Raw genomic sequence first — 24,715 nt, 5'->3', positions numbered from 1 at the left:
TCACACTTAATTAGCATACGTCTCCCGGCTCCTTTGACTTAAGATTTTTAACATATGATTTATTATTGTATTTTCATCTTTCATTTTCAAAGTTCACCTTAGTCTATATTTAGCTGCTTATACTGGAGGGGGTGAGCAGGGAGCGGGGGAAGCATTTGCATATGTGCTATAGCCCGGCGGATGTTGTGAATTGTGGGAATTTGAAAATCATTCAAATTGTAATTTGAACAAAATTGAAATTCATTATCATGAGAGTTAATTTTCTGTATATAGACGAATCGATTGATCTTTCGGCTTTGAATCAAGGAGCCGACTAGGAGATGCTCTGCCTAAAGTCGTATATAACTCACTTTAAGTTTAGATGTTTCATCTCTAACAAAAGTGTCATTACTAGCAGATCTTCTCCCTACTTTTTGAGGATCTTGTTGTGCAAAAATAATAGGGTAGCACATATTTTATGTCATGCTTAAAAGCTTTTCATAATTACATAGAATCAACTCTAGAAACTTCCAAAATATGTTTCAGTTGCCATTCTATTTCACATTCCTCACCGATCCATTCTTGTGATTCATCATCAGGTCGTATACCTAATTGACCTTAGCATGTCCAACAAAATTGGCACGACAAAGAAGAGCAAACGCGAAAATCATCTGCGAAACGCGGCTGACTAACCCACAATTAGTCGCCATATGTTTTGTTTGTTGCAAGATCTGGGCCTATAGGCCCTACTCTTGGCTCTCTTCTTCTCCTTCTCTTTGCCAGATGTCATTTACAAATGCAGTTGCAATTGGGTTTTTGGGGTATATGGAGAAAAGTGAGTGGGGCGCCTAGAAGTTGAGACAGAGAAACCCATCAAGAATGTGCCGCATGTGGCACTTGAATGACTATGGGCATCTGAGCCTGGCATAATTTTTTTTTTTTGTTTTTTGTTCTCTCTCTCTATATTTTGTCTGTTGTTTTTGTTGGTTTGTTGTGTTTTTTTTTTTTTTTGAAGCGATCTTTCTGTTTATGTTTGCTTCAGTGTCGTGAGAATTTTTCGCGTTTGGGCGCACATCGTGTGAATTGAATTGTGGGGCGTCTGAGTCTGGGAAGCGAAAGTGTTGCAGAATCTCTGGTTGCTGCTGCTGGGAAAGCTGTAACCACTCTTAACTGTAAATTTCAATCGAATTCGCTGGCAAAAGTTGAACAAACATTTCCACTACCTATGTGTGTATGTACCTTCTGACTAATCATTAATAAACATTTTTGTATTCTTCTCATTACAGGTGAGTCTTTATCTACGTAGCTGAACTGCAGCCTCTCTTAGCCTTAAATTGGTTTGTAATTTTATGTCTAATTCGATAATTAAAGGTATGTAAAACAATTAGGCAGGTGTGCGTCCCACTTTAAGCACTCGTGACAAAGTTTCTTTCCAAAAGACAAAAAGCAAAACAAAACAAAACAAAAACACGCGCTATTTTAATTGATGCCCAAAAAACAAAAAAAAAAAAACAAACTACATACTAAAAGAATCAGAATTGGAAATTTATGCTGCATTCAACTTCAAACTGCTGCAACTGCAGCAAGCGTAACGGTGGCACAATTGTGTTTAGATTGTCGTGGCAACCAGCAAGAGAGGGAGAATCAGACAAGAGACCAAAGTTATGCTTGAAGAACTATGCAACAGATACCTCAGCTACATAGCTACATATATGTATAAACAAACATAGGTAGGAGTCGGGAGATTGGTTTGTTGTTGCAGGGACAGAGTGAGACAGAGAGAGAGAGTTGCATTTTGGTGGTGGCGACATCGACACGCATGCGCTTTGACAAAAGGCCCTTCTCCTGACCCTTCCCAGCGGACTACTCCCTCGCTTCTTTAACCAAAACAAAGCACTGCTCAGAAAACGAAGTTTGAAAACTTTACGCTTAGTTGGCCATCGGCTGACTCTCCGACTACGACTCTCCGAGGCGATTCATGTGACTGAGCATGCGCCAACGCCAACGCAAAAAGGAGTTTTCAGTAGGTGTGGGTGGGAGTGTGGGGCATGGTGTTTCCCGATCCGAGACAACAGTGCAACACACTCTCTCACACACACACACACACTCAGTTAGTCAAGGGTTAATGTTTCAATATTTGCCATTATTTTCGGAACTGGAACACGTTTTGGGAGAACAACAGCAATAAAAAAAAACAAAAACAAAACAAAGCCAGTTGATTCTCGAATGTGTTTTAAACTATTCACATACTTATCATTATCACCCCCCAGCAACATCGGTTGTAAAAACATTTTGTGAACAATAGGAATTCCATGGGCCGCATATGCTGGACAATCGTGTGGCATTGTTATTCCTAAAAACAGACTCTCTCGATGACGAATTAAGCCAACCAATCAAAGCAGATAGAACTGGTTAACTTATATTTGGTTTGCTTATAAATGACATACCAGGACATGTTGCAGTAGGTCATAGATTCCTCAAATCCTGAGCCAAGTGGAGCCAATTCTAATGACAAAGTTGTTCTTATACCCAACTATACACAGACATTGGATCACTTTGAATTCATTTGCCCGTCTAGATGAAACCATGACCATTCTTTGAATGCTTAGCATCAAAGCAGGCGTCAATTGATGAAAAGATGAAGATTCAGTATTTCAAAGCCGGATAAAATAGGTGAAGCCGGATAAAATTGCTTCAGAAAGATCTGCACATTTTCCGTTGCCTGCTTTTGGGCTGCACATTTCGTGCTACTAGTCAGCCATGTCTCAAGCCAGAAATATTTCCAGTCAGCCATGTTACAAACCAGAAATGTTTTTAGTCAGCCATGACTCCAACCAGGTATGTTGCCAAGTCAGCCAAGACTTGCACCATAAATGTTGCTATCTCGCCATGAGCTAGAAATGTTGCTAATCGGCCATGTTGCCGAATGTACATGTTGCAGGTCGGCCATTTTGTTGTTTCCGAAGAGGACCATGTAACAGAGGACTCTGTATTCGAACAAGCTAAACAAACTGATAAAAATGTTACAAAAAAAGGATAAAAAGATTGTTTCAGCCCGGAAAAAAACATGAATTGCTGATCTTATATTATTGCATAGCACATATTGCAGTAAGCAGTTTATACTTAAAAGCTTGTTGCGAAATAAATTTTAGTTTAAATATTGAATGTTATATTTAATAAATTGTGGATGCTGAGCAATTTTCTTAGAAAATGTTACTTACACATACAAGATCTTCTGACGATAAGATCAGCTCGTGTCCATGTGAGTCGTTTTGTGCTGCTGCTTTTGCCTCTTCGCTCGCTCTCGATTTCTGCTTGAAATTTTGTGGCAACGACCATAGCAAACCGGTTTAACGGTCTTAACAAGGAGTCGACATAGCAATACCCTACATGAATTATCAACATTATCTTAATTTGATCACCTTTAGGATAACTTCCTTAACCCATCTTAAAGATTCCAGTACGTCTTCACCTTTGGTTTCTTATTCAGTTTATTTTATTTTGGTTTCAAGTGCTTGAATACCCATCATACCCATTTAATTTTTTGAATAAAGGGTATTTCTTATACACAAATCAAAATCCATAAAGTAGTACAACAACAATATATTAAATGTGTGCGTCGTTGTTGTTGTGTTTTTTGTTTCGTACATTTTCATTGGAATTTGAATGTGGTATTTGTGTTTCCATCTAATTATAAAGCTTTGTTTTCGAATTAATAAACGACAAGTGTGCAAAAGGCAATAACAAATCTTAATCGATGACTAAGAAGTCTGAGATTTACACTAAGCCAGCGCGACTAAACCTGTCTAAGCTAGGTTAATCGGTTTTCTAATTCGCATAGAAATGACCTCAAACGACTGGGAAGTATTGACCTTGCGTTTGGGCCAAAATGGGGGCCTCTCGTGAATCCTTATATTGCTGGAATGCGGCTGTGGTTGCTGGCTCCGACTGTGAGGCTGAGATGCTGTCAACCTCAGCATGATCGTGGCGCTGGTATTGACTGTGTCGCCGCACGTACAACAAGCAACTTACATAGCCGCCGATTAGCCAGGCCTAAGACCAAGTAAAAGACGACAAAAGAAGGCGAACAAGAAGAGAAGACCTGGGATGGACCCATGAGCCGAAGGTATAAAATCCATCCCAAAATGAGCTATCTGACTGTGGAAATCTTTCACTTCGTCGTCGTCGTTGTCGTTGTCGTGGCTTTTAAGGGCTTTCAGCTTGAGCAGTTGGGGCCCAGCGCTGCAAATGCATTGTGGCAGTCTCCAGTTTGTATCTCCATCTCCGCCTTCGTCTTCAATCCCAGTGGTCGCCTTCTTCTTTTCAACCTTCGCCATCTCTCTTTGCTTCTTTGTTTTATGCTTCATGGCTAATGGCAGGCTCTACAGGTTGCTGCTTGTGCGGCTGTGTGTTTGCAACATGTTTTCGATGAGTATGACCATGTATTGGGGGGACCCTAGGCTCAAAGAACAGGGCAATCGGCCTCTTCTCGTGGACACGTGTGCGTTGCTAAAACGTCCGCTTTGGCTCCAGTTACAGCTTCTCCTTATCTGACCAAAGGTGGCATTCACTTTTTGTTCCTCTTCTTTTGCCTTTTGCTTGGTGCCTTATTGTGCTTGGATTAAATTTAGCAAATCGAAGCCATGCGCTAATTGAACAGAATGTTGCTGGCTTACGGATTTCTGTCTTCAGATATTTCAGTCGTTAGCCTGCTGCAGCTTGGCCAATTCTTCTGAAAACCATGGCATTGGCCTAACATTTAGTCACAGTTCCATTGTGTCTATACCTACCAACTTTTTGCATTTGACTGGTGTTGGAAGAAATCTAATTGCTACATTCCTAAAGCGCCCTTTAAAAAAGTAACTAAATCGACCAGCTCCATGATCGAAAGGCCAAAGAAATAACCAATTTATAGACAGATTTTTTAACTTCAAATTCCAAACTTTATAGAGTTATAATAAAGTCACTTTTTAGATCACTTAAAGAATGTTAAGTATAATATGGTGATAGTTAGGCCAAGAGTTAGAGTAAACAAAAAAGTATAGGTAGTCATCATAATCTCTTAAGATTGAATACTTTCTTTTAAAATTTGTTTAAAATATCTTAACTTTGCTTTCAATTACTAAGGATGTCCCAGTAATTGCAGTATTGTGTCGTCTAAGCCGATTTGTGTACAAATTGGTCTAATGTACTATATTTTAAACATAAACCAATCGAATATTGGCATCGTTTAAGCCTTTAAATCGTAGAACAGGCATCTACAGTAACCAATATCCTTCCTTGATTCGAAAATACTAAAATAATTTAATGAAGATTTAACAAACTCTCTTTTTGGCCTCAATATGTTTTAGTTTAGACCCATCTTAAGATTTAGCTCCCTTTATAGGCCATTAGAAGAATCAGCAGGATAAAGAAATTTGTCTCTACTTAAGACAAAGTGAGAGTTATTCAACTCTCGATGATAATATTAAAATTTTTGAATATGAACACAATATTTCTGTAACGGTTCATTTGAATGTTGTTGACTTTATCATAAATTATGTGAACAAAGTAAGCGCAAGATTACTTTCTGCATGTATTTATAAGGCAAAAATAAATGACTGCCTGATATTTGGCGAGACGACCCAAAAGTTCACTCTCTAAAAAGCCACACACTAAATAAGTAAGAGAGAAACAATAAAGCGAAACTTCCCCCAGAGACTCGCTCATATTTCACACTTCACGACAAAGCGATTAAAGTCGCGCAAACAATCTGTTATTGGAGTTGTTGCAATTATGTTTACAAAGACATTAAAAACAAAACAAAAAAAAAAAGCCAAAAAAAAGATACGAAAAAGCCACAAATACACACAGACAGAGGCTTTAAACTCAAAAACTTGTAGTGGAGAGGCAGTTTTTTTTTTTTTTTGTCTTTTTTGAGTCTCGAACTGGACGTGAGTCGTGCAGCCAGCCAACAACAAGGCAGACGACAGCGACAATCAATAAGAAACAAAAATAAAAAGCCCCAGAAGAATACAAAATTCCCTTGTTAAAATGAGATTAAGACTTGGTGCTACCCTCTAAAGAATTTAAAGTTCCATCACAATTCTTCAGAGGGCTATCGATTCAGAGATAATCAATAACTTAATGAGATCTACATAAGCTAAGACCGTCTGCTAAATTGGAAGTAAGCTATTGCTAACTATGTCCTATAGTTGAAATGACTTTTCCAATTTGTCCAAGGATCTCACGAACCACTACGCCATATTCTAGTAGAAACTAAGAATGTTAATTAATTAGTTTTCCTGTGAAACATGTAAAGTTGCTTGCTTTCTCAGAACTGATTTGATTAAGCTTAGAGAGTTCATTCTGGTATCATCTACGAGATCTATGACGTCTTTCAAATAACTCGTAAATGATGATCATGCAAAATTATAGAGAAATCACACTGTAACACTTCCAACCTTTGATACAAAGGTTGGAAACAAAAAAAAAAACCTTCTTTTAATATTTCCCCTTCCTGTTGCCATTCGAAACAACTTTGATTTGGCAACAGTTAAGGGATGGAATAAGAAGGACAAAAGTGAGATTAGGTAACTTTAATCTGGAGGCACTGAAATCTTTTGTGCAAGGATCAGACAAAGAAAGCAGAAAATTACTTTTTTAGGGGTTTCAGCATTCTACAGACTTGAATATGCTCTCTTTCCCCAAACCGTCTGCAGGGTATACTTAACAAATGAAGAAACAAACCATCGTTGAGGTCGATCGCATCGCAGCTATAGATTGGGCTTGAGCTCATCTGCATGTTTTTTGGGGTTAAAGTTAACAAGAATACTTCTGTGTATCTTTTTGGCTCTCACTCCCTTCTCTTCACGGTTCGCCCTGACCAATTAGCTCAGCTGTCAAACTCAAATGGAATTCGGAATGTGAATGTTTGCGCATTTCATTTGTGGGCCCTAAACGGGGTGATCAAATGATTGGTAAATGTGCGCCATCATCTTGGCAATTAGCTTTGATTCTAAGCAGCTTTTTTCTGCTCACCATGTGACAAGCTAGAATGCTGATAAAGCAAATAGTTAATCAATCTATCACCCGGAGGCTAGAGTCATGAGGCAATCAAAGGGCCAAAAGCAATCCAATTATGCGGCTTTAGGTGTTAAAGGGACAGAAACACAAAAAATAAGAAAAAACTACTCGAAGTCTCCACATTGACTCGTGCTAAAAGTTCGCCGAGGTTCTCTTCTGGGTTTCGTATTTTGCCATTTAAATTTTGAAATAGAAATATGGCGCCCCTCGCATCAAATGGCGCAAATTGGAATTCGTTGCGCTCTCGAGAGGGCACGTCGAAACTCTTCACAAGACATGGTACTCGAGAGCGTCTCCTGATCTTTTGTTACTGTTAATCTGCGTGGAGGTACTCGAGAGTGCTCACTCTCAGAGTGCACAGAAAGTATCTCCCTCTCAGTATCTCAGCCAAGCGCAAAGTCATCGATGATGATGGCCATGATGATGATCTAGAGATGAGGCAACCTGTAGAGCCCGACCCCAGGAATTGTCTCAAGGGTCGGTGTTTAGGCTTTCTTTTGAAAACTAAACCCTAGAGCCATATGCCGGGTATCGGTGATGGTCGGGGGGTAGAAGCATTTCTCTTTACATGGCATTTTGTATGCTTCATCAAACATCTTTGTGTGTTCTTACACCTTCGATCTGCTCGTTTACCTGTTGAATGCCTTGAAGTGGCCCTGGCTCTGTATCTGCCTCTACTTCTATCTCTGGCAATGGTTTCTTGGATTTAACTCTTGTCAGTTGCATGTTCTTCGATTTTTGACAGATGATTCTGGTGGGGTTTGGGTTTTTTTTTATTTTTTTCTTGATTGAGGTTTTCGACCATAGACAGCTATTAATATGTTTGATTACAGACATCAATTTCAAGTGAAGCGAGCAAACGATTCTCCAAAATTTGATCGAAGCGATCTCAGCGTTTGAACGGCGCTTGGGCTTGACTTTACGAGATCGAGAGAGTCAAAGAGTGTAGAAAATCTATGAAAAGCGATTTTCAATTTAAAACGTATTTTCATGCTCTCTACTGACTACTGCTGGGATGAGACAATGCAACGCCTCTTCAACTCGGCTCAGCTCAGTTCACGTTACCTCACCCCCTGCATCATTGCCGCGCCTTGGCTCTTGAGACGCAGCATGAGTTATGGATTTGGTTGCGCTTTTCAAGTGCCATCTTTTGTCTATGCAATCTCAACTGCAGAGATTTTTATAGTTACAAAAGGTCAAAATGAGCTCCTATGGCATACCTGGATAGACATATAGTCCTGCTCCTGTTGCCTGCTGGCGTAAAAACCCCGATTCCTTGTGGGTTGGGAACAGGTGAAGATTGAGTCTCTCTCTCTCTCGTTCTCTCTAAAATGTTGTTGTGATTTGACAACGATGGAACACAAAATCGTTTTGAAAAGACAAAGCCAAAGCGCCGTCCCATAGCCCACGCAGAGATCGAGGAAGGCGGTGATCTTGTGTGCTTATAAGGCAACACAACACTCACACACACACACACACATACAACCCCATGCCACACAAACAGGCTTAGGTGAGAAAGAGAGAGGGAGCGCAACAAGTAAGAGAGCGTATTTTTTTTTTCTTTTCATATTTTCCTACCTGAGCGGCGTCGAATTCGCCGCATGAAAAATGCTAAGAAATTGGGATATACACAAAATGTCTTAACGTAACTAAAGTGTACCTGAAATCCACATTCACACAGACCTTGCAATGCTCTTCTGCTCCAGGTGTCAATGTGTTAATTCGGGGATTACATATCAACTTTAAAAATGTAACCAAAAGTGCTGCATTTGGATGGGGTAATTGAAACGAAATTCTCCCTCCAAATGGAAAGTAGTTGCAATTTAAGATCGATCTCATATTGATTTGACTTTCTATAGCTATTAGAGGGAACTGATTATTTCAGTAATACCCACCAATATATAGGCCCTCTTTCTAAATCAAACTTAACTAAAATACTCTCTCAAATATTTCCTAACATCTTTAATGAATATCTGTCGCAAAAACGATCTAAAGTAAAGTTAAATGAAAATAATGAATAAAAGTGTTATGGATTTCTATAAATAATAAACAATATTATTTACTTTCCTATAGGGTTGTCTTTAATATGTACATTTTGATATCTACTTATATTAATAGGCACTCTATAACTGATACGATATAATTTATATTGATAATATTATTTAGAATCAATAACTCATATATGTATATAATAATTCCTGAATTCTTCTACGTTCTCGAAAAAGGGAGTATCAAATCTCTATAAGATCTCCCTCTTTCTCTTTCTCTATGATAATTTTTGAGAGGATTGAAGTACAGATGGCCTGTAGTCAAATAGAGTAAAATGCTTATATGGAATACTCCTCGATCACTGTTCTATATACGATAATTTGCATGCACTATTTCGGCGACAGTTAATGCCAATTGATGTAATGTAGGGCATTCAAAATATAGTCTCAGTTTTCACTTAGCGCTGACTTTTTAAGTAAAAACTGCCTCGTCGCATTCACGCTTACCTTATTTTACCTTACTTTGCCATACCTTTACCTGTATAGACTCGATGTCTGTCTCTCTGTGTGTGTGCGTATGTGTGAGTGTTATTGTTGTTGCTGGAGACCATTGTGCAGCTGTGCCCCTGCCAAGAGTTGTTGCTGTTGTGTTTTTTGGCCTGATCTGAGCTTGAGATTTTGCCGCTCACCTTTTTGTTGTTTCTACCAACATTATTTACCTGTATTCTTGGACTCGCTCTCTCATACAGTCACTCTCTCTCTGCAACTATCTCGGTAGAGCGAATGCTCTCTTTCAATGTTGTTGGTGTGTGTGTGTGTATGAGTGTTGTTGGTGGTTAAGGCTTCAGTTTTGGATTTGGATTCAGTCTCGAATACAACGTTATGCTGCAAAGACGCGATTTGCTTGGGAATTACGTATCGCATATTGCAAATATCGCCCATACCCAAATATCGATATCCAAATATACCAACCAAATATATGTATATATAAATGGCAATTGCTAGCTCTCGATCGATTGCCGTTCGTTTCGTTAATTTCTGTGCTAATCAAGTGCCCATCCGTGATTCGATGAAATAGGCAAGGCCTGAGACTGCCAATTTGAGTGTTTTTTGTGTTAGAGTGTGTTTAGCAAGTGCCAAGAGGCTGGATAAAGTTGGCAGAAAGCAAGTGTTTGAATATTTTGTGAAATCATTGCTAATTGGTTGGCTGCGGACGCAGTCCACATAAAAGTTCCAAAGAAAATAATGTTTTCAAGTGTTTGTGCAAAATAAAAGCAACAGCAACCACAACAACAACAACAGCAATTGCTTAGAGCAATTAAAGCTGCGCCTGCGCCTGAGTCCTAACCTCAAAAGTTGTCGTCTTCGACATAAGCTGAACGGCAGCAACAGCAACAACATCAGCAACATCAGCAGCAAAAAGCCTTCGCCCGTAATGTGAAACTGGTTCCTACACACAAACATACACTCACTCACACACACACACATACATAAACACTCTTACACACACACACACACACACACACTCGGACAGAGTCGTCGCCAACTCACACATACGCAAATTGCAACAAAAAAAAAACCTCTTCAAAACGCAGTGAAAGAGTCAAATAAATTTATGAAAAGTTTTTTGATTTTTTGGCACGCAAAGCTGACAAAGCAATTTAAAAAACAAAACCAAAAGAGCCAACATCGACGGGGCCAAGTTATCGGGTAACAGCAGAAACGACAACAACAACATCTGCAAAAGTGTTCCGTACCAGCGACCCTATGACGTCACCGATCATTAAACGGACTACGGCCTGATTTGCATTAAGCATCAACGTGAAATGCTTACATTCAAATTACATCGGAGACGCCACAGTCTGGGCTTGCCCCTACTGTTGCTCCTCCTAATTCTGGCCCTCTGTCCCATTTGGCCAGCTGCAGCGGCCAGGGAACGAGATCGAGAACGTTTGCCCAGGCAACAGAGTTCGAATCGCTATTCGAATAGGCCACGCAATGGCGGAGGCAATGGCAATCGCAACGAAAGACGCGGCAACAATATCAATGGCAATGGAGGCGGACTAATAACCAGTGTCGCCAGCCTCGCCAATGCTCGCGAGGATCATCCCAAGCACACGGAATTCGTGAAGGGCAAGAGTAAGTCTCAGTCAATCTATCCATCTTTCTATCCATCCATCCATCTATTTGTCTTCGTCAAGAGTTGTTCTCTTTGGGGCCTCCAAATCCATCACATTCTATGTGTATTTATGTAGATTTGCGTGCCCATATATCAAAATCAAGACCCAAATATGGCCGCCATATCAGTAGTAGTAGTAGTAGTGGAAGAGAAAAACCCATGGGCATATCTATGCTTTACTTTTCCAAGTTAATATTTTTGTTATTTTTCTTCTTTCTTTTTTTTTTGGTCGAGTTTATCTTATCGCCGTACGTGTGCATGGTGCTTGTTTGCTCTGCTGGCTACAATGCAACATGTTTTCCATTATTTTTCATTTTTTTTTTTTATTTCGGCTGCATTTTGTATTATTGTGTATTATACTTGTGGCTTACCCAGTACAGAGTACCCAAAAAGTGGGGTATGATCAGCCAAACTCTGAGTTTAGTGAGTCTCGGAATTCCAATTGAAGTTGTCTTCTACGACTCTTTCGGGTGAAAGCAATTGGCTTTAAAGTAAAGAACTAGTAAATGGTACTAACTAGAGATCAACTTATATCGAATCACAAATTTATGATACATCTATCAACTTTTTACTTGCATTTTTTGATTATCTAATGAAGCTTCATTAACATTTCTTTCATGCTTATAACGAATCACTTAATCTTCGTCTTAGTCTCTGTTTAGTCTGTTTGCCAGCTTAAAATATACTGAGAATCATTTAGTCAAGAACTCTTTTTGGGAAAATGTTTACCATTTCGCTGCTTACTTGTATGTATTTTATACCTGCTTTAACTTTAACTGCCTCTGCACCGCTGCTTGGCTGGGCTTCACCTGGCCGCCTGACTCTTCTGACTTTTTCTTCACCTCTTGACTTGGCGCTGGCCGCATTCTGTATATATTATCGCCCCCCGGGTCCGGGAGTTATCAACACACGCACACACGCACATTGGGAGTGTGTTTATCTACATTTCGTAATGTCAATCTGACAAGTAACCAAAAACAATTTTAGTTAAGAGGATCAATCTTTTATTCGTTTACATTTTACATGTAGTTTATGCTTTCAGCAAAATTCACGGCCCAAATGAAAATGGCGTTCGAATTATAATTTGTTGACACGGCAAATTTTCGCCCTGAAATTAATAAGAATTTTTTATACATATACATATTTTCATGTGTGTGTGTGCTTGCACAACCTTTGGGGCAGAGAATATGTTTAACCAAAAAAAAAAAAAAAAAAGTTAATGAAAAATATTACCCGCTTGTACATACATTTTGTTTGTTCAATACTTCGAGGCAAATGTTTGCATTTGGCAGACAAATAAAAAAAAAAACTGAAAATAAAATTACCTTTTTTCAGCCATTCTCTCTCCATCGATATTCAGTGATCTTGTAGACTGCAAATTAATAAATGTCTTGGATGGGGGAGGGGGGTCAATTGTACAAATATTGATAGAGCAAACCCCGTTTCGCTCGACTCTCTGTTCTCTACGCTAATGTATTGCCCGGATATGGAATATGCAAACATATATGAAAATATATACATATATATACTTACTATTTCAGATAAGAAATTGGCTTGGCTGAAAAACCTACGTATATAGTTGCGTAGGCATCTGGTGGTCAAATCAAACAGAAGGGCTCGAAGTGGAAACAGTCTCCTTTGGGTATTAGGTTATAGTTTTGCACAATTCCATTTTTCTGTTGAAGTGTTTGTTGTTTGGGGTTTTTGTATTATATTGTGATCATAAAAATGTAAGCACAGCTGCGACAAATATGCAAATATGGCAATGGCTCTGAGACTGTGTGTATATGCACGTGCATGGCAAAATGTATGGATAACTATTGCTGTCCCAGGAGTGGAGGGTGGGAACTCTGGGATAGAGTGAGATCGGGTCGGAGGGGTTGCTCGAGCAACTCGAGGCAACAGGCGGGCGGGCCATAACAATTACAACTATTGTTGGCGAGTTTCATTTTTCGCTTGAAAGCGAGCAAAAAGTTTCGCATTAACTAAATGCGATATACTTATTACACTTAAGTATATATGCATGTATGTATATAGTTGTTTGTATTGGGTTTCGTTGAACCCGATCCGCTCGGACAATGCAACTGGCCAATATATTTACCCAAACAACTATATTTTAGCTTTTGACTTTTAAAGGAAAACCCAATTTCATGCTAAATGTAAATCAAAAGTGAAAATGTATAAATAGGTCCCCATATTGATATTTGATATTATGTTTATACCTTCATGCTTTAACTTATTCAAAACGATTTGATTTGCTTGGAAGTTTCAAAGCAAAGTAGTCACAACGTAGTTAGTTTAGTTTATGTGGATTTTATATATATTAAATGTATTTAAGGTTATTAATTGTACTTATACTGGATCTTTAATTGTCACTCTTCTCATTAGATCCCAAAACCTACTTCAAAAATGAAGCATTTCAGGGTTTGAATAGAGTATTTTTTTTTTCAAATTCATCCTAAGATATTTTTGATGCTGTGTCTGAACAATAAAACTACTTTTAATTATCGAATGCCCTCATTTGGTTATATATGGCGATCGAGTGATCATAAAATGCAAATTTCGATGAATTTTTAAATTATTTATAAGTTATATCTCAATTTTGGCAATTCGTAAATTATAAATAAATTAATTTTGTGAAAGAAAGAAAAGTTCTAGGAGCGAATCTTAGTTGACTGGGACTGTTTAAAGAAGGCAGGTTATGAAGAATGGTTCTAAAGTGGGCTTAAAACTAACAAGTAAAACTAAATTGCAACTACAAAATACTTTTCTTATTACGAATTTTCTATTTTGAGTTTCCACTGGCGAATGCCAAATTCAAGTTGAAGAAAATTCCAATCGATTGATGGATAGAACTCTCATCTTGTAGGAGAGATTCTATGTAATTTTGTGTCTTTAACTATATATTATTAATTTTGAAATGTGATTATATGCAATGCGGCTTTTGGTTTTGCTCCATTATTTATATTTAACATGTTCCTTTCAATTTTCGTTTAGTTGTTTTTTTTTTTTTTGTTTCTTGGCCAATTTTGAAGCCTAGACCAAGATTTTGGTAGTCAAGATTTTTTGTAGTTTATGTCTGTGTGTGTGTACATCTCATGTGTGTGTGTGTGCGTGTTAACGCTGGAAAAACCGCATTCCATAGTGCGCTAGTAGTCCCCCGTCCCCTCTGCCATTACCCACTCACCATTCCCCATTGTACCCAGGTAAAAGGCACAGAGTCCAATATCAGCATCCAGTCTCTCTCTCTCTCTCTTACGCTCTCGCTCTCTCTCAGTGTTTTTCTATCCTCCGTGACACTGCCTCCCCCTCTTTCTCTGACCAGAAAACTGCTGTAAGCTCTAGCTAATTACAGCGTCAGGCACGCGCTGTTGTTGTCTTTGTACATCGTATATTATTATTGTAGTTGTATTTGTGTGTGTGTTACTGTATCTGTGTTAAGTCCAGGCTACTTTGCATAAGACACTCACACTCTGTGTATTCTTTTTCTATAATTTTGATATAGTCATCAGATAAATAATCCCTACAGAGAGAACGAAAAAAATATACATTGAACTGCAACTTGTTGAACTTTAAGACTTTGCATCCCTCTCTCTCTTTCGCTCTCTGCCTCTCTTGTTGCATTTTACTTTTTAAGCTCCTCCATCTCGAAATATGGGGGCTGAAGTAAAAAATACTGGTTTTCTAAACGCACACATGCATAGAGAAGGAAAGAGAGTGAGCCAGACTGAGAGAGGCTGCCTGAGCACTGAAGCTGTTGCGTCTGCGCACCTCGTAGCCACTCTAGCCCCCCTCACCAAACTCCCTCCCTTTAGCCATTTAATGGCTAGCTAGTTTGTTGATTGTTTTTCTAAGATTTACTTATATTTACGACACTTTTCCCTTATGAACTTTTCGCTCTGCCTCGGCTTTGTTAATGTGCCTCCCTCTCTCTCTCTCTCTTTCTGTTTGTTTTGCTGCTTGTGGGCGTCTTTTTTTTAATTTCAAAACTTGGAAGCTTCCGCGCAGCCTCCTGCCCACGTTTTTTTTTTTTTATTTTTCCCTCTCTCACACTCCTATATATACACACATTTATTAGGCAAAATAAACTAAGTTTGAGTTCTATGCCTAAAAATAGTTTTGAAATACACATATACAAAATTTTGTTTCTGAAAACCAACCCAAACAGAACCAAAAATGGCGCCAGGGTGTGTGTTTGCTCATTAAAGCTGCAGTTGAATTGGGTGGCAGACTGGACTAAACAAGAGATACATAAAATGCCTCTCCTTCGAAATACATAGGGATATAAGTATATGCTTATCTAATCCCAGCTTTGTTTGGCTCATCAGCATGTTGTTGTTGTTGTTGTCGTGAGGCACGACCTGCGCCCAATTGTTGTTCGAAACTTAAATGAACGCGCTTCGAACACGAAAGAAGATTCAGCAGATGAGCAGAAGCCCAAAGAGGCTGCAACACTGAAAAAAGAAACTGCCACAAAAGGGTAGCCAACGCTTGCAAATTCAGAGAATCCTTTATGCCCAATTTCTCTCAGTGAATTTGAAAGGCCTTTGGTCGATGGTCGTTGGTCGTTGGGCGATTGTCGGTACTTTTTGTTGTTATTATTGTCTGTCGCTTATTCCTGTCCCACTCGCTGGCAAATTTGTTGAAGATGCGCTTTTGTGTGCGCTTGGAGCACAGACACAAACTTCTCGTGAATTGTTTTTTGCCTTTGCCTTTTCGTTGCGCTGATTTTTCATCGTGACGCCACGACATGGCCAGAGAGCACAGAGCATAGAACACGAAAGAAAGTTGCCGCGCCAGCATTCTGCAGTACCTCCAACAACTGCCCCTCCCAACCCAACCCCGACTCGAAAACCAACAACAATAACAATGCAATTGCAAAATCCATGCACGTAAGCCCCGACTAACATATAGTTAGACCGAACGGGGCGATCGGCAGTGGTCAGTGGTAATGAGCTGCGTGTTTTTGCAATGTCTGTTGCCGCAAATGAATTTATTAAGCTCTCAATGCTTTTACACAATTTCATTGTAAATGGACGCGTGCCGCGACTGAAATTGTCGCAAAACAGTTATGAATTATTTATGCCTCACTCTAACAAACACACACACACACACACACAGACAGAGTGTGCGAGTGCAACTGATTTGGAGTGTTGCCGCCAATCTATGACACCTTGCATCTGCATAGAGAAGACTTTCACCAGCAGCAGCAAACTCCCAGCACATCGGTTGAATGTACTGTTGAACAATTATTTGATCTTACCCCATCCCCGGGTTGATATTGGGGAATAAAAAACGATATACACAAAGCCTTGCTTAATGCCCTTTTAAATCTTTTGTTATTTTACAACAACTACAACAACTGAATCTATGCTATTTGTTGCCGCTGGCAAAGGTACAACAAAAAAATATGTTACTCGAAGAACAACAACGAAAAACAAAAAACAAAAAGACAGCCCAATCCAGATGGTCTCTGGGTTTCGGTTTCGGGCCATGAGTTAAAAATCTTTTCCACGAAATGAAAATACATACAACAGACAGAGAGAGAGAGAGAGAGTGAGTGGCAGAGAGAGAGAGAGAGAGAGAGGGGGGGGAGACAGGCAGGCAACACAACAAAAACTGTTAAATGCCCAGAACCGGCCGAGCGAGTCTTGGAGTTGCCTGCAGCTCAAACTCAAGCACAGTCAACAGTGTGTGAGTAAGACAAGGAGAGTCAGAGAGGGAGAGGGAGAAGAACCCAAAGAGAGAACCGTCAAGAACGGTTTGTGTCTAGGTCCAAAATGAAGCGAGTCGAAAACGAAAACCAAAACCAAACATCATTGGGTTTTTCCAGTTGCTGCAACATGGAAAATCGTAGAATCGATTATGTAGCAATTTTCCCTTTAGAAGATGCCAGAGAGACAGAGACTGAGACTGGGACTGGGACTGGGAGAGTTGAGAAAGAGAGTCAGCTTGAACGAAAGAAGAAAGAAGTTGGAAAAACTTATATATACATTTAGAAAGTCAGCAAAACGCACAGAGTTTGGAATGCGGTTGGGCTATTAATCAGCAGTTGGTGGGCTAGAAGGGAGGCAGGTTGAGAGGCTGTGGCAAGTCAAAAGTCTATTGAGTCGTGTGTTGATGGCTGGCATACAATCGATAAACAAATACAAAGCCTTTTGCCACACTGTCTCTATATGAATCTCAATCTGTGCCTCGGCAGCTGTATGTGTGAGTGTTGATTAATCTTGATGCCGAAGTTCGTTGCCTAAGTCTTTTGTTTTAATGAGCACATCATGAATTATGACTTTGATTTGTGCTGTGAGTCTTTGCTACGCTCATTAGCCCCGCCACACTTAGCCTAAGGATTACAAATTAGCCCCTTCTCTCGGGACAAAAAAGGAGCAAAAGCACAAAAAAAAAAGGCAACGCGGGCGTGTCGCGCAGAGAGCAGAAAGAAAAATCGCATATATGCGCCTCCATGCCGTGGAGTTCACAAGAATTGAACATTGCTGGACGTCGTCGTCGTCGTCGTCGTGGCTTAAGTTTCAGACTCTGAAACATGAAAAACCCCCTGGCTGATAAATTGTGCGCGATAAAGCCGATGCCCAATGGCTTGAGAAGGGTTCGTGATGTGGCGAATGTCCAAAGTTAGTATGAGAAATGTGCAGCGGAGACAAAAGACAGATGAGATGGGAGAGACTCGGCTGGACCTGCAACTGGACCTGTGCTTCTGCCCGGCAGCGGCAGACTCATGGAACCTTCACTCTCTCGGCATTCTCAAACAAAGCTTAAGAATTTTTGTACGAAATATTTTTGCCCATCGATTTGGTCCCAGTCCCAGCCTCACCTTCTTAATGATGCCTGCCCTGGAATTGGAATGCAAGAGACGCATAACTTTGACCATTTAACTTTTCCTCTTCCACTCCGTTTTTGTTGGCGACAAAAATTTGTCTTTCTTCTTTTATGTGTTTTGTTTCTCCCTTGCTTTATAATTATGTGGGATTTCTTTCTGTTTTCGAATGAAATCAATAAAAAAAATGCCGCCCATATTTATGGCCAAACAATTTTTGTGTACCTTGTTTTTTTTTTTTTTTTTTGAAGTTTTCATCTTCTTCTTTGTTGTGAGTTGATAATTAGCTGGGGGTTAAGGTGGGTGCATCTTATGTAGGCTGCAACTCTAGGTGGGCATGGCACACTTTTGCCTCAGCCCACACATGAGATGGGGGAGAAGAAGGGTGAGAAGGGCGGCCCACGTAGCCCTTCCATAGAATCTAAAATGAAATGTATCTAGCTATCGATGAAGTTGTTGAAGATGTTCAAGCTAAAACAGGTCGCTGACTAATGATAACACAGACTTGGTTTCCCCCATCCCTTCCGTCTCCGTCCATCTAAATCAGTGACTGTGACTCTGACTCTGAGGCTGAGCTGATATTGTGCGTGGGTTGCTAATTATGGAAAACGCCAACTGAAAGCGTTGCCAATGCGCCCACTTGTTATTGCTTCCGAGAGAGCAACGACAATACTTACTAAGTATATATAAAAGATTTCTCAAAGCTATTTCCGTTTATAAATCGAAATGGAATTCATTTCCAAGATATAAGTCAACACCACCTACCTGATTTTTGTATAATTAGATCTCCCCCTCTACCAACCCCTTTACTAATGGTCATCACTTTTTGTTTTCCCCCTCTCTTACAGTTTGCATCGGCACTAAATCACGCCTTTCAGTGCCCTCGAATCGGGATCATCATTATCGCAATCTACGAGATCGTTACACCAATTGCACTTATGTCGATGGCAATCTGGAATTGACTTGGCTGCAGGATCCGAATTTGGATCTCAGTTTTCTTGATAATATACGTGAAGTCACCGGCTATATACTCATCAGTCATGTGGATGTCACTAAAGTGGTATTCCCAAAGTAAGTTTACTTTAGTTTCACCTGGAAGAATTTCTTGCTTAAAGTGTATATTTCTCTCTTCTTTTTATAGACTACAAATTATACGTGGTCGCACACTCTTTAGCCTGACTGTGGATGAGGAGAAATATGCCCTCTTTACCACATACTCAAAAATGAATACCCTGGAGATGCCCGAGCTGAGGGATATCTTACAGGGCTGGGTTGGTTTCTTCAACAATTACAATTTGTGTTATATGCGCACCATAGACTGGCAAGAGATACTCTCGGATGGCCACTACAATTACACGTATGACTTCCAGGCGCCGGAGCGTGATTGTCCCAAGTGTCATGAGTCGTGCAAGCAAGGCTGTTGGGGAGAAGGCAAGCAGAATTGTCAGCAGTTTAGCAAGAACCACTGTGCCCCTCAGTGCGCCAATGGCCGCTGTTATGGCAACAAGCCTCGCGAATGCTGTCATATATTCTGCGCTGGCGGTTGCACAGGTCCCACTCAGAAGGATTGTATTGCATGCAGGAATTTCTTTGACGATGGCGAATGCAAGGAAGAGTGTCCACCTATTCGTAAATATAATCCAGCCGCCTATATACTGGAAGCGAACCCAGAAGGAAAATATGCCTATGGTGCGACCTGTGTTAAGGAGTGTCCCGGCCACTTGCTGAAAGACAACGGAGCCTGTGTTAGGAGTTGTCCATCCGATAAAATGGCCAAGGAGGGCGAGTGTGTTCCCTGCAATGGTCCTTGCCCGAAAACATGCCCAGGCGTGGCAGTGCTCCACTCAGGCAATGTTGATTCCTTTCACAATTGCACAGTGATCGATGGTAATCTCCGTATATTGGATCAGACCTTTTCGGGTTTCCAGGACATTCATCCGAATTATACGTTAGGCGATCGCTATATCCCCTTGCATCCCGATCGCCTGGAAGTTTTCTCGACCGTAAAAGAAATCACAGGATACTTGAATATCGAAGGTGTTCATACGGACTTTAAGAATTTGTCATGCTTTCGCAATCTGGAAATAATTCACGGACGTCAGCTAATGGAGAGTTTATTTGCTGCTCTTTCCATTGTGAAATCATCGTTGTCCAGTCTGGAGATGCGTAATCTAAAGAGGATTAGTTCTGGCAGCGTGGTCATTCAGCACAATGCAAAACTCTGCTATGTCAGCAACATTCGTTGGTCGGCCATCCAAAAATCCAACGAGCAAAAGCAATGGATCAATGAGAATCTCAATACCTTGGAATGTCGTAAGTAGCCTAAAACCTATAGAGAGTAGAAAGAAACGATATCTAATCGCTATTCCCAACTTACAGGCAAAGCTGGTCAAGTGTGCTCGGATCAATGCAATGATGATGGTTGCTGGGGAGCGGGAATAGATCAGTGTTTGAACTGCAAAAATTTCAGTTACAATGGCACATGCCTATCCGATTGCCGCAATATAACCAAGTGAGTAGCCATAAACCAAGTATTTTTCCTTTGCTTTTGCTAAATTATTTTTGTATCTTCTAGTATTTACCAATTCGATGCGAAGACATGCAAAAAATGCCATCCGGAATGTCGCACATGCTCGGGTCCCGGAGCGGAGCATTGCGATGAGTGTGTCCACGTGCGGGATGAACAACATTGTGTCACAGTCTGTCCCGAGGACAAGTACAACGATTACGGCACATGCCGCAAATGTCACGACACATGCGAGGGATGCACAGGACCCAAAGATACCATTGGGCCTGGAGGCTGTAAGACCTGTAATCTGGCCATTATAAATAGCGATACATCGGTCGATCGCTGCCTTAAACGAGATGACAAATGCCCTGCTGGCTACTATTATGAGTCTGTTCATCCACAGGAACACGGCTCATTGAAACCTCTTGCGGGCAAGGCGATCTGTCGCAAATGTCATCCACGCTGCGAACTCTGCACCAACTACGGCTTCCATGAGCAAGTGTGTTCCAAGTGTGTGGGCTACAAGCGACGGGAACAATGTGAGGACGAATGTCCAGCGGATCACTATGCCGACGAGGAGAAGCGAGAGTGCTTTGAGTGCCATGCAGAGTGTAAAGGCTGCACTGGACCCGGTTCGGACGATTGTATCTCGTGTCGCAACTTCAAGGTCTTTGGCGAGGGAGATCTGGGACCGTATGAGAACTCCACAATGTTCAACTGCACCTCCAAGTGTCCAATGGAAATGCCTCATGTCAACTATCAGTCTCTGAATATTGGACCCTATTGCGTATCAAGTCCGCCGCGAGGCTCCAAACTGACAGCTGGCCTGGATACAAAAATAATAATCATAATAAGTGTGGCCATAGTTGTGCCAGTGATTTGCATCCTGTGCGTCGTCACTTATCTGTGCCGGCAAAAGCAAAAGGCCAAGAAGGAGACGGTTAAGATGACCATGGCATTATCCGGCTGTGAGGACTCCGAACCTCTGCGTCCTTCCAATATTGGAGCAAATCTTTGCAAACTGCGTATAGTCAAGGATGCGGAACTTCGCAAAGGCGGCGTTTTAGGCATGGGTGCATTTGGACGTGTGTTCAAGGGTGTCTGGGTACCAGAGGGTGAGAACGTAAAGATACCGGTTGCCATCAAAGAGCTGCTTAAGTCCTCCGGAGCGGAATCCAGCGATGAGTTCTTGCGTGAGGCCTACATCATGGCATCTGTGGAGCATGGCAATCTTCTTAAACTTCTGGCCGTTTGCATGTCCTCACAAATGATGTTAATTACCCAGCTGATGCCCTTGGGTTGCCTCTTGGACTATGTGCGCAATAATCGTGATAAGATTGGCTCAAAGGCTCTTCTCAATTGGTCCACCCAAATTGCTAAGGGCATGTCGTATCTGGAGGAAAAGCGTTTGGTACATCGCGACCTGGCGGCACGAAATGTCCTGGTACAAACTCCCTCTTTGGTGAAAATCACAGACTTTGGCCTGGCTAAATTGTTGAGCAGCGACTCTAATGAGTATAAGGCGGCTGGTGGCAAGATGCCCATCAAGTGGTTGGCCTTGGAATGCATTCGAAACCGTGTGTTCACCAGCAAATCCGATGTCTGGGCCTTTGGAGTAACCATATGGGAACTATTGACTTTTGGTCAACGTCCCCATGAGAATATACCAGCCAAGGACATACCCGATCACATCGAAATGGGACTTAAGTTGGAACAGCCGGAGATCTGCTCGTTGGACATTTATTGCACTCTGCTCTCTTGCTGGCACCTGGACGCTGCAATGCGCCCGACATTTAAGCAACTGACAACAGTCTTTGCCGAATTCGCTCGGGATCCAGGACGCTATCTGGTCATCCCCGGCGACAAGTTCACCCGCCTTCCAGCATACACTAGCCAAGACGAAAAGGATCTCATTAGAAAACTGGCGCCCACAACTGAAGGCGCCGAATCTATGGTGGAAGCAGACGATTATCTGCAACCCAAGGTAGCTCCAGGCCCCAGTCATCGCACAGACGGCACAGATGAAATACCCAAACTGAATCGTTATTGTAAGGATCCCAGCAATAAAAATCCAAATGGAGGTATTGCTGGCGATGATGAGACTGACTCAAATGCCCGTGAAGTTGGCGTGGGCAATCTACGTTTGGACTTGCCCGTCGACGAAGATGACTATCTTATGCCCACGGGTCAGGGAGCGGGTCCCACTAACAATAATAACAGCCAGAATCCAAATAACAATGTGGCCAATCCAGGTGGAGCTACAGCAGGCTACATGGATCTCATTGGAGTGCCTGTTAGTGTAGATAATCCAGAGTATCTACTCAATGCCCAAACTTTAAGTGCCGTAGAGCTTCCCATACCCACTCAGACCATTGGAATTCCCGTAATGATGGGCGTTCCCGGCACAATGGAGGTGAAGGTGGCCATACCGGGCAGTGAGCCCACCAGCTCCGATCATGAGTACTACAATGATACACAGCGAGAGCTGCAGCCACTTCATAGGAATCGAAACACTGAGACGAGAGTCTGACCAATCCCTCCCACTCACTGCCAAAGAGAGTGAGAGATTGAGAGAGAGTAAATAGAAAATCTTGCCACATACCCAAGTGCCTTTAGGAAGCCAGCTCGTGAAGTGAATGATATCATAGATAGAAAAACCATTCGCCTGTACAAATCACCGCCCCCCTTACAACCCCAATAGGATATATATGTGTATACTTTTGTTTTTCATAATCACCCCGATATTAATCTCTAGCGTACTTAGTCCCCTATCTATCCTATCAATCCTAACCACACCTAGCTGAGTAGTAGTCAGCAGGGTTACTTGACCTTGCACCTGTACGATTGTAGATTGTATGATGTATGTAATTTCGAAAACAAAACACCGATAGTGCATTTCTAGAATCCTCCTGCAATTGGGAACATTTCCGGTTGGAACCATTGTCTCTGCGGAGGACCCACACTAAGCTACATTAAAAACAAATCAAAAACAAAAAATTAACTGCAACAACTACTTTTTACACTTAGCTGCTAGGCCTTAGCCTCTAGTTCTCCAACTGTGATATAATTTTTAGAACGATATTTAAGTACGTTTATACAAAATGAACAAATAGCAAAGCCAACTTTCAATTTACACATAACTTATACAATTTTAGGCATAGTTTCCATATCCCATTCGGAAAAACAAAACCCCAAAAAAAAAAACAAAACAAAAAAAATCCCGAGCGTGCCATGCCTTCATTCGAATAGATTTTTTTGTTTGGCACCAGAAACGATATATGCAAAAAAAAAAAAAAAAACAAAAACAACAAAAACCGACTAGACTATTTAATAATAATGATCAAAGATATTTAAGTATATATTTGTATGTTTTCATTTATCGACTACAGCTAAAACTATTTGTATAATATATGTTTGTATTGTATGTATTTACGACTTAAACCCATTTTAGAGATATATATGTTACATAAACATTTAATCTATATATACTATATAAAATATAAATAAATAAAGATCTATCGATTTTTAAATAAACTCATTAAATTGATTTCATTGTAAATTACAGTCGAAAGAAATTATGTTTCAAATTAATCCGATCGAATATAGACCATGATTCATTAACATGCGTCACAGGTTCACAGATCAATGGTGGAAAAGGCTCGTTGCTGAATTCTTCTTCTTTTGTATGCGTTTCAAAAGTATGGTCTATCCTTTTTTTGTAGACCATCATTTGACGTAGGCTTGGTGCAAATGCGACATGTTTTGGTGAGGCTTCTATTGGCTAGATTTTCCGGTGACCAGTTGCAGTTGCTAGCTTTGTCGTTATATTTTTGCTTCCTAACTTTTTGGAAATCCTAACTATTGTAAGAGTTGAAGATTTGGTATGACGATCACAACTTTAAAGTCAATAGAAAAACTGTTTATAACAGAAATGGGGATTCTTGAAGTAGCTTTATTGCCTAGGATTTAAAATATTCTGTGTATTTAATAAGATTCATAGACATTTTGAATTTAGGATAAATATTTCCTTAAACTACTCGGGATTTCAGTGTTGAATTGTGTAAAACAACGGACAAGTATTGTAAATTGAGATTTAGTGTTGACAAACGCTATTTTTCATGTTTTTTTCGCGAGTAGCTTGAACTGTTTTTATTTTGGCGTTC

The 24,715-nt window shown here is 40.6% G+C and overlaps 1 protein-coding gene across 2 annotated transcripts in view; it reads left to right on the top strand.

Annotated features, from left to right (window-relative positions):
* The window catches only part of Egfr (epidermal growth factor receptor), a 33,117-nt gene extending 10,010 nt beyond the window's left edge, over positions 1-23,107 (top strand). Inside the window, exons 1-5 of one of the 2 annotated variants that reach the window (XM_068287579.1) lie at positions 9,899-11,171; positions 18,892-19,114; positions 19,185-20,356; positions 20,423-20,555; positions 20,619-23,107. In XM_068287579.1, the coding sequence (XP_068143680.1) occupies positions 10,859-11,171; positions 18,892-19,114; positions 19,185-20,356; positions 20,423-20,555; positions 20,619-23,082 (4,305 nt within the window). In that variant the 5' untranslated portion in view covers positions 9,899-10,858 and the 3' untranslated portion in view covers positions 23,083-23,107. Of the gene's footprint in view, positions 1-9,898; positions 11,172-18,891; positions 19,115-19,184; positions 20,357-20,422; positions 20,556-20,618 lie in introns of those variants that run through there. The other variant, XM_068287580.1, reaches the window with a different exon arrangement.
* The last annotated feature ends 1,608 nt before the right edge of the window (positions 23,108-24,715 follow it).

The sequence above is a fragment of the Drosophila tropicalis genome, unplaced genomic scaffold, assembly GCF_018151085.1.
Source record: "Drosophila tropicalis isolate 14030-0801.00 unplaced genomic scaffold, ASM1815108v1 contig_573, whole genome shotgun sequence".
Taxonomy (NCBI): Eukaryota; Metazoa; Arthropoda; class Insecta; order Diptera; family Drosophilidae; genus Drosophila; species Drosophila tropicalis.
Note: the sequence above shows the minus strand (reverse complement) of the source record. Positions and strands in the feature narration are given on the sequence as shown.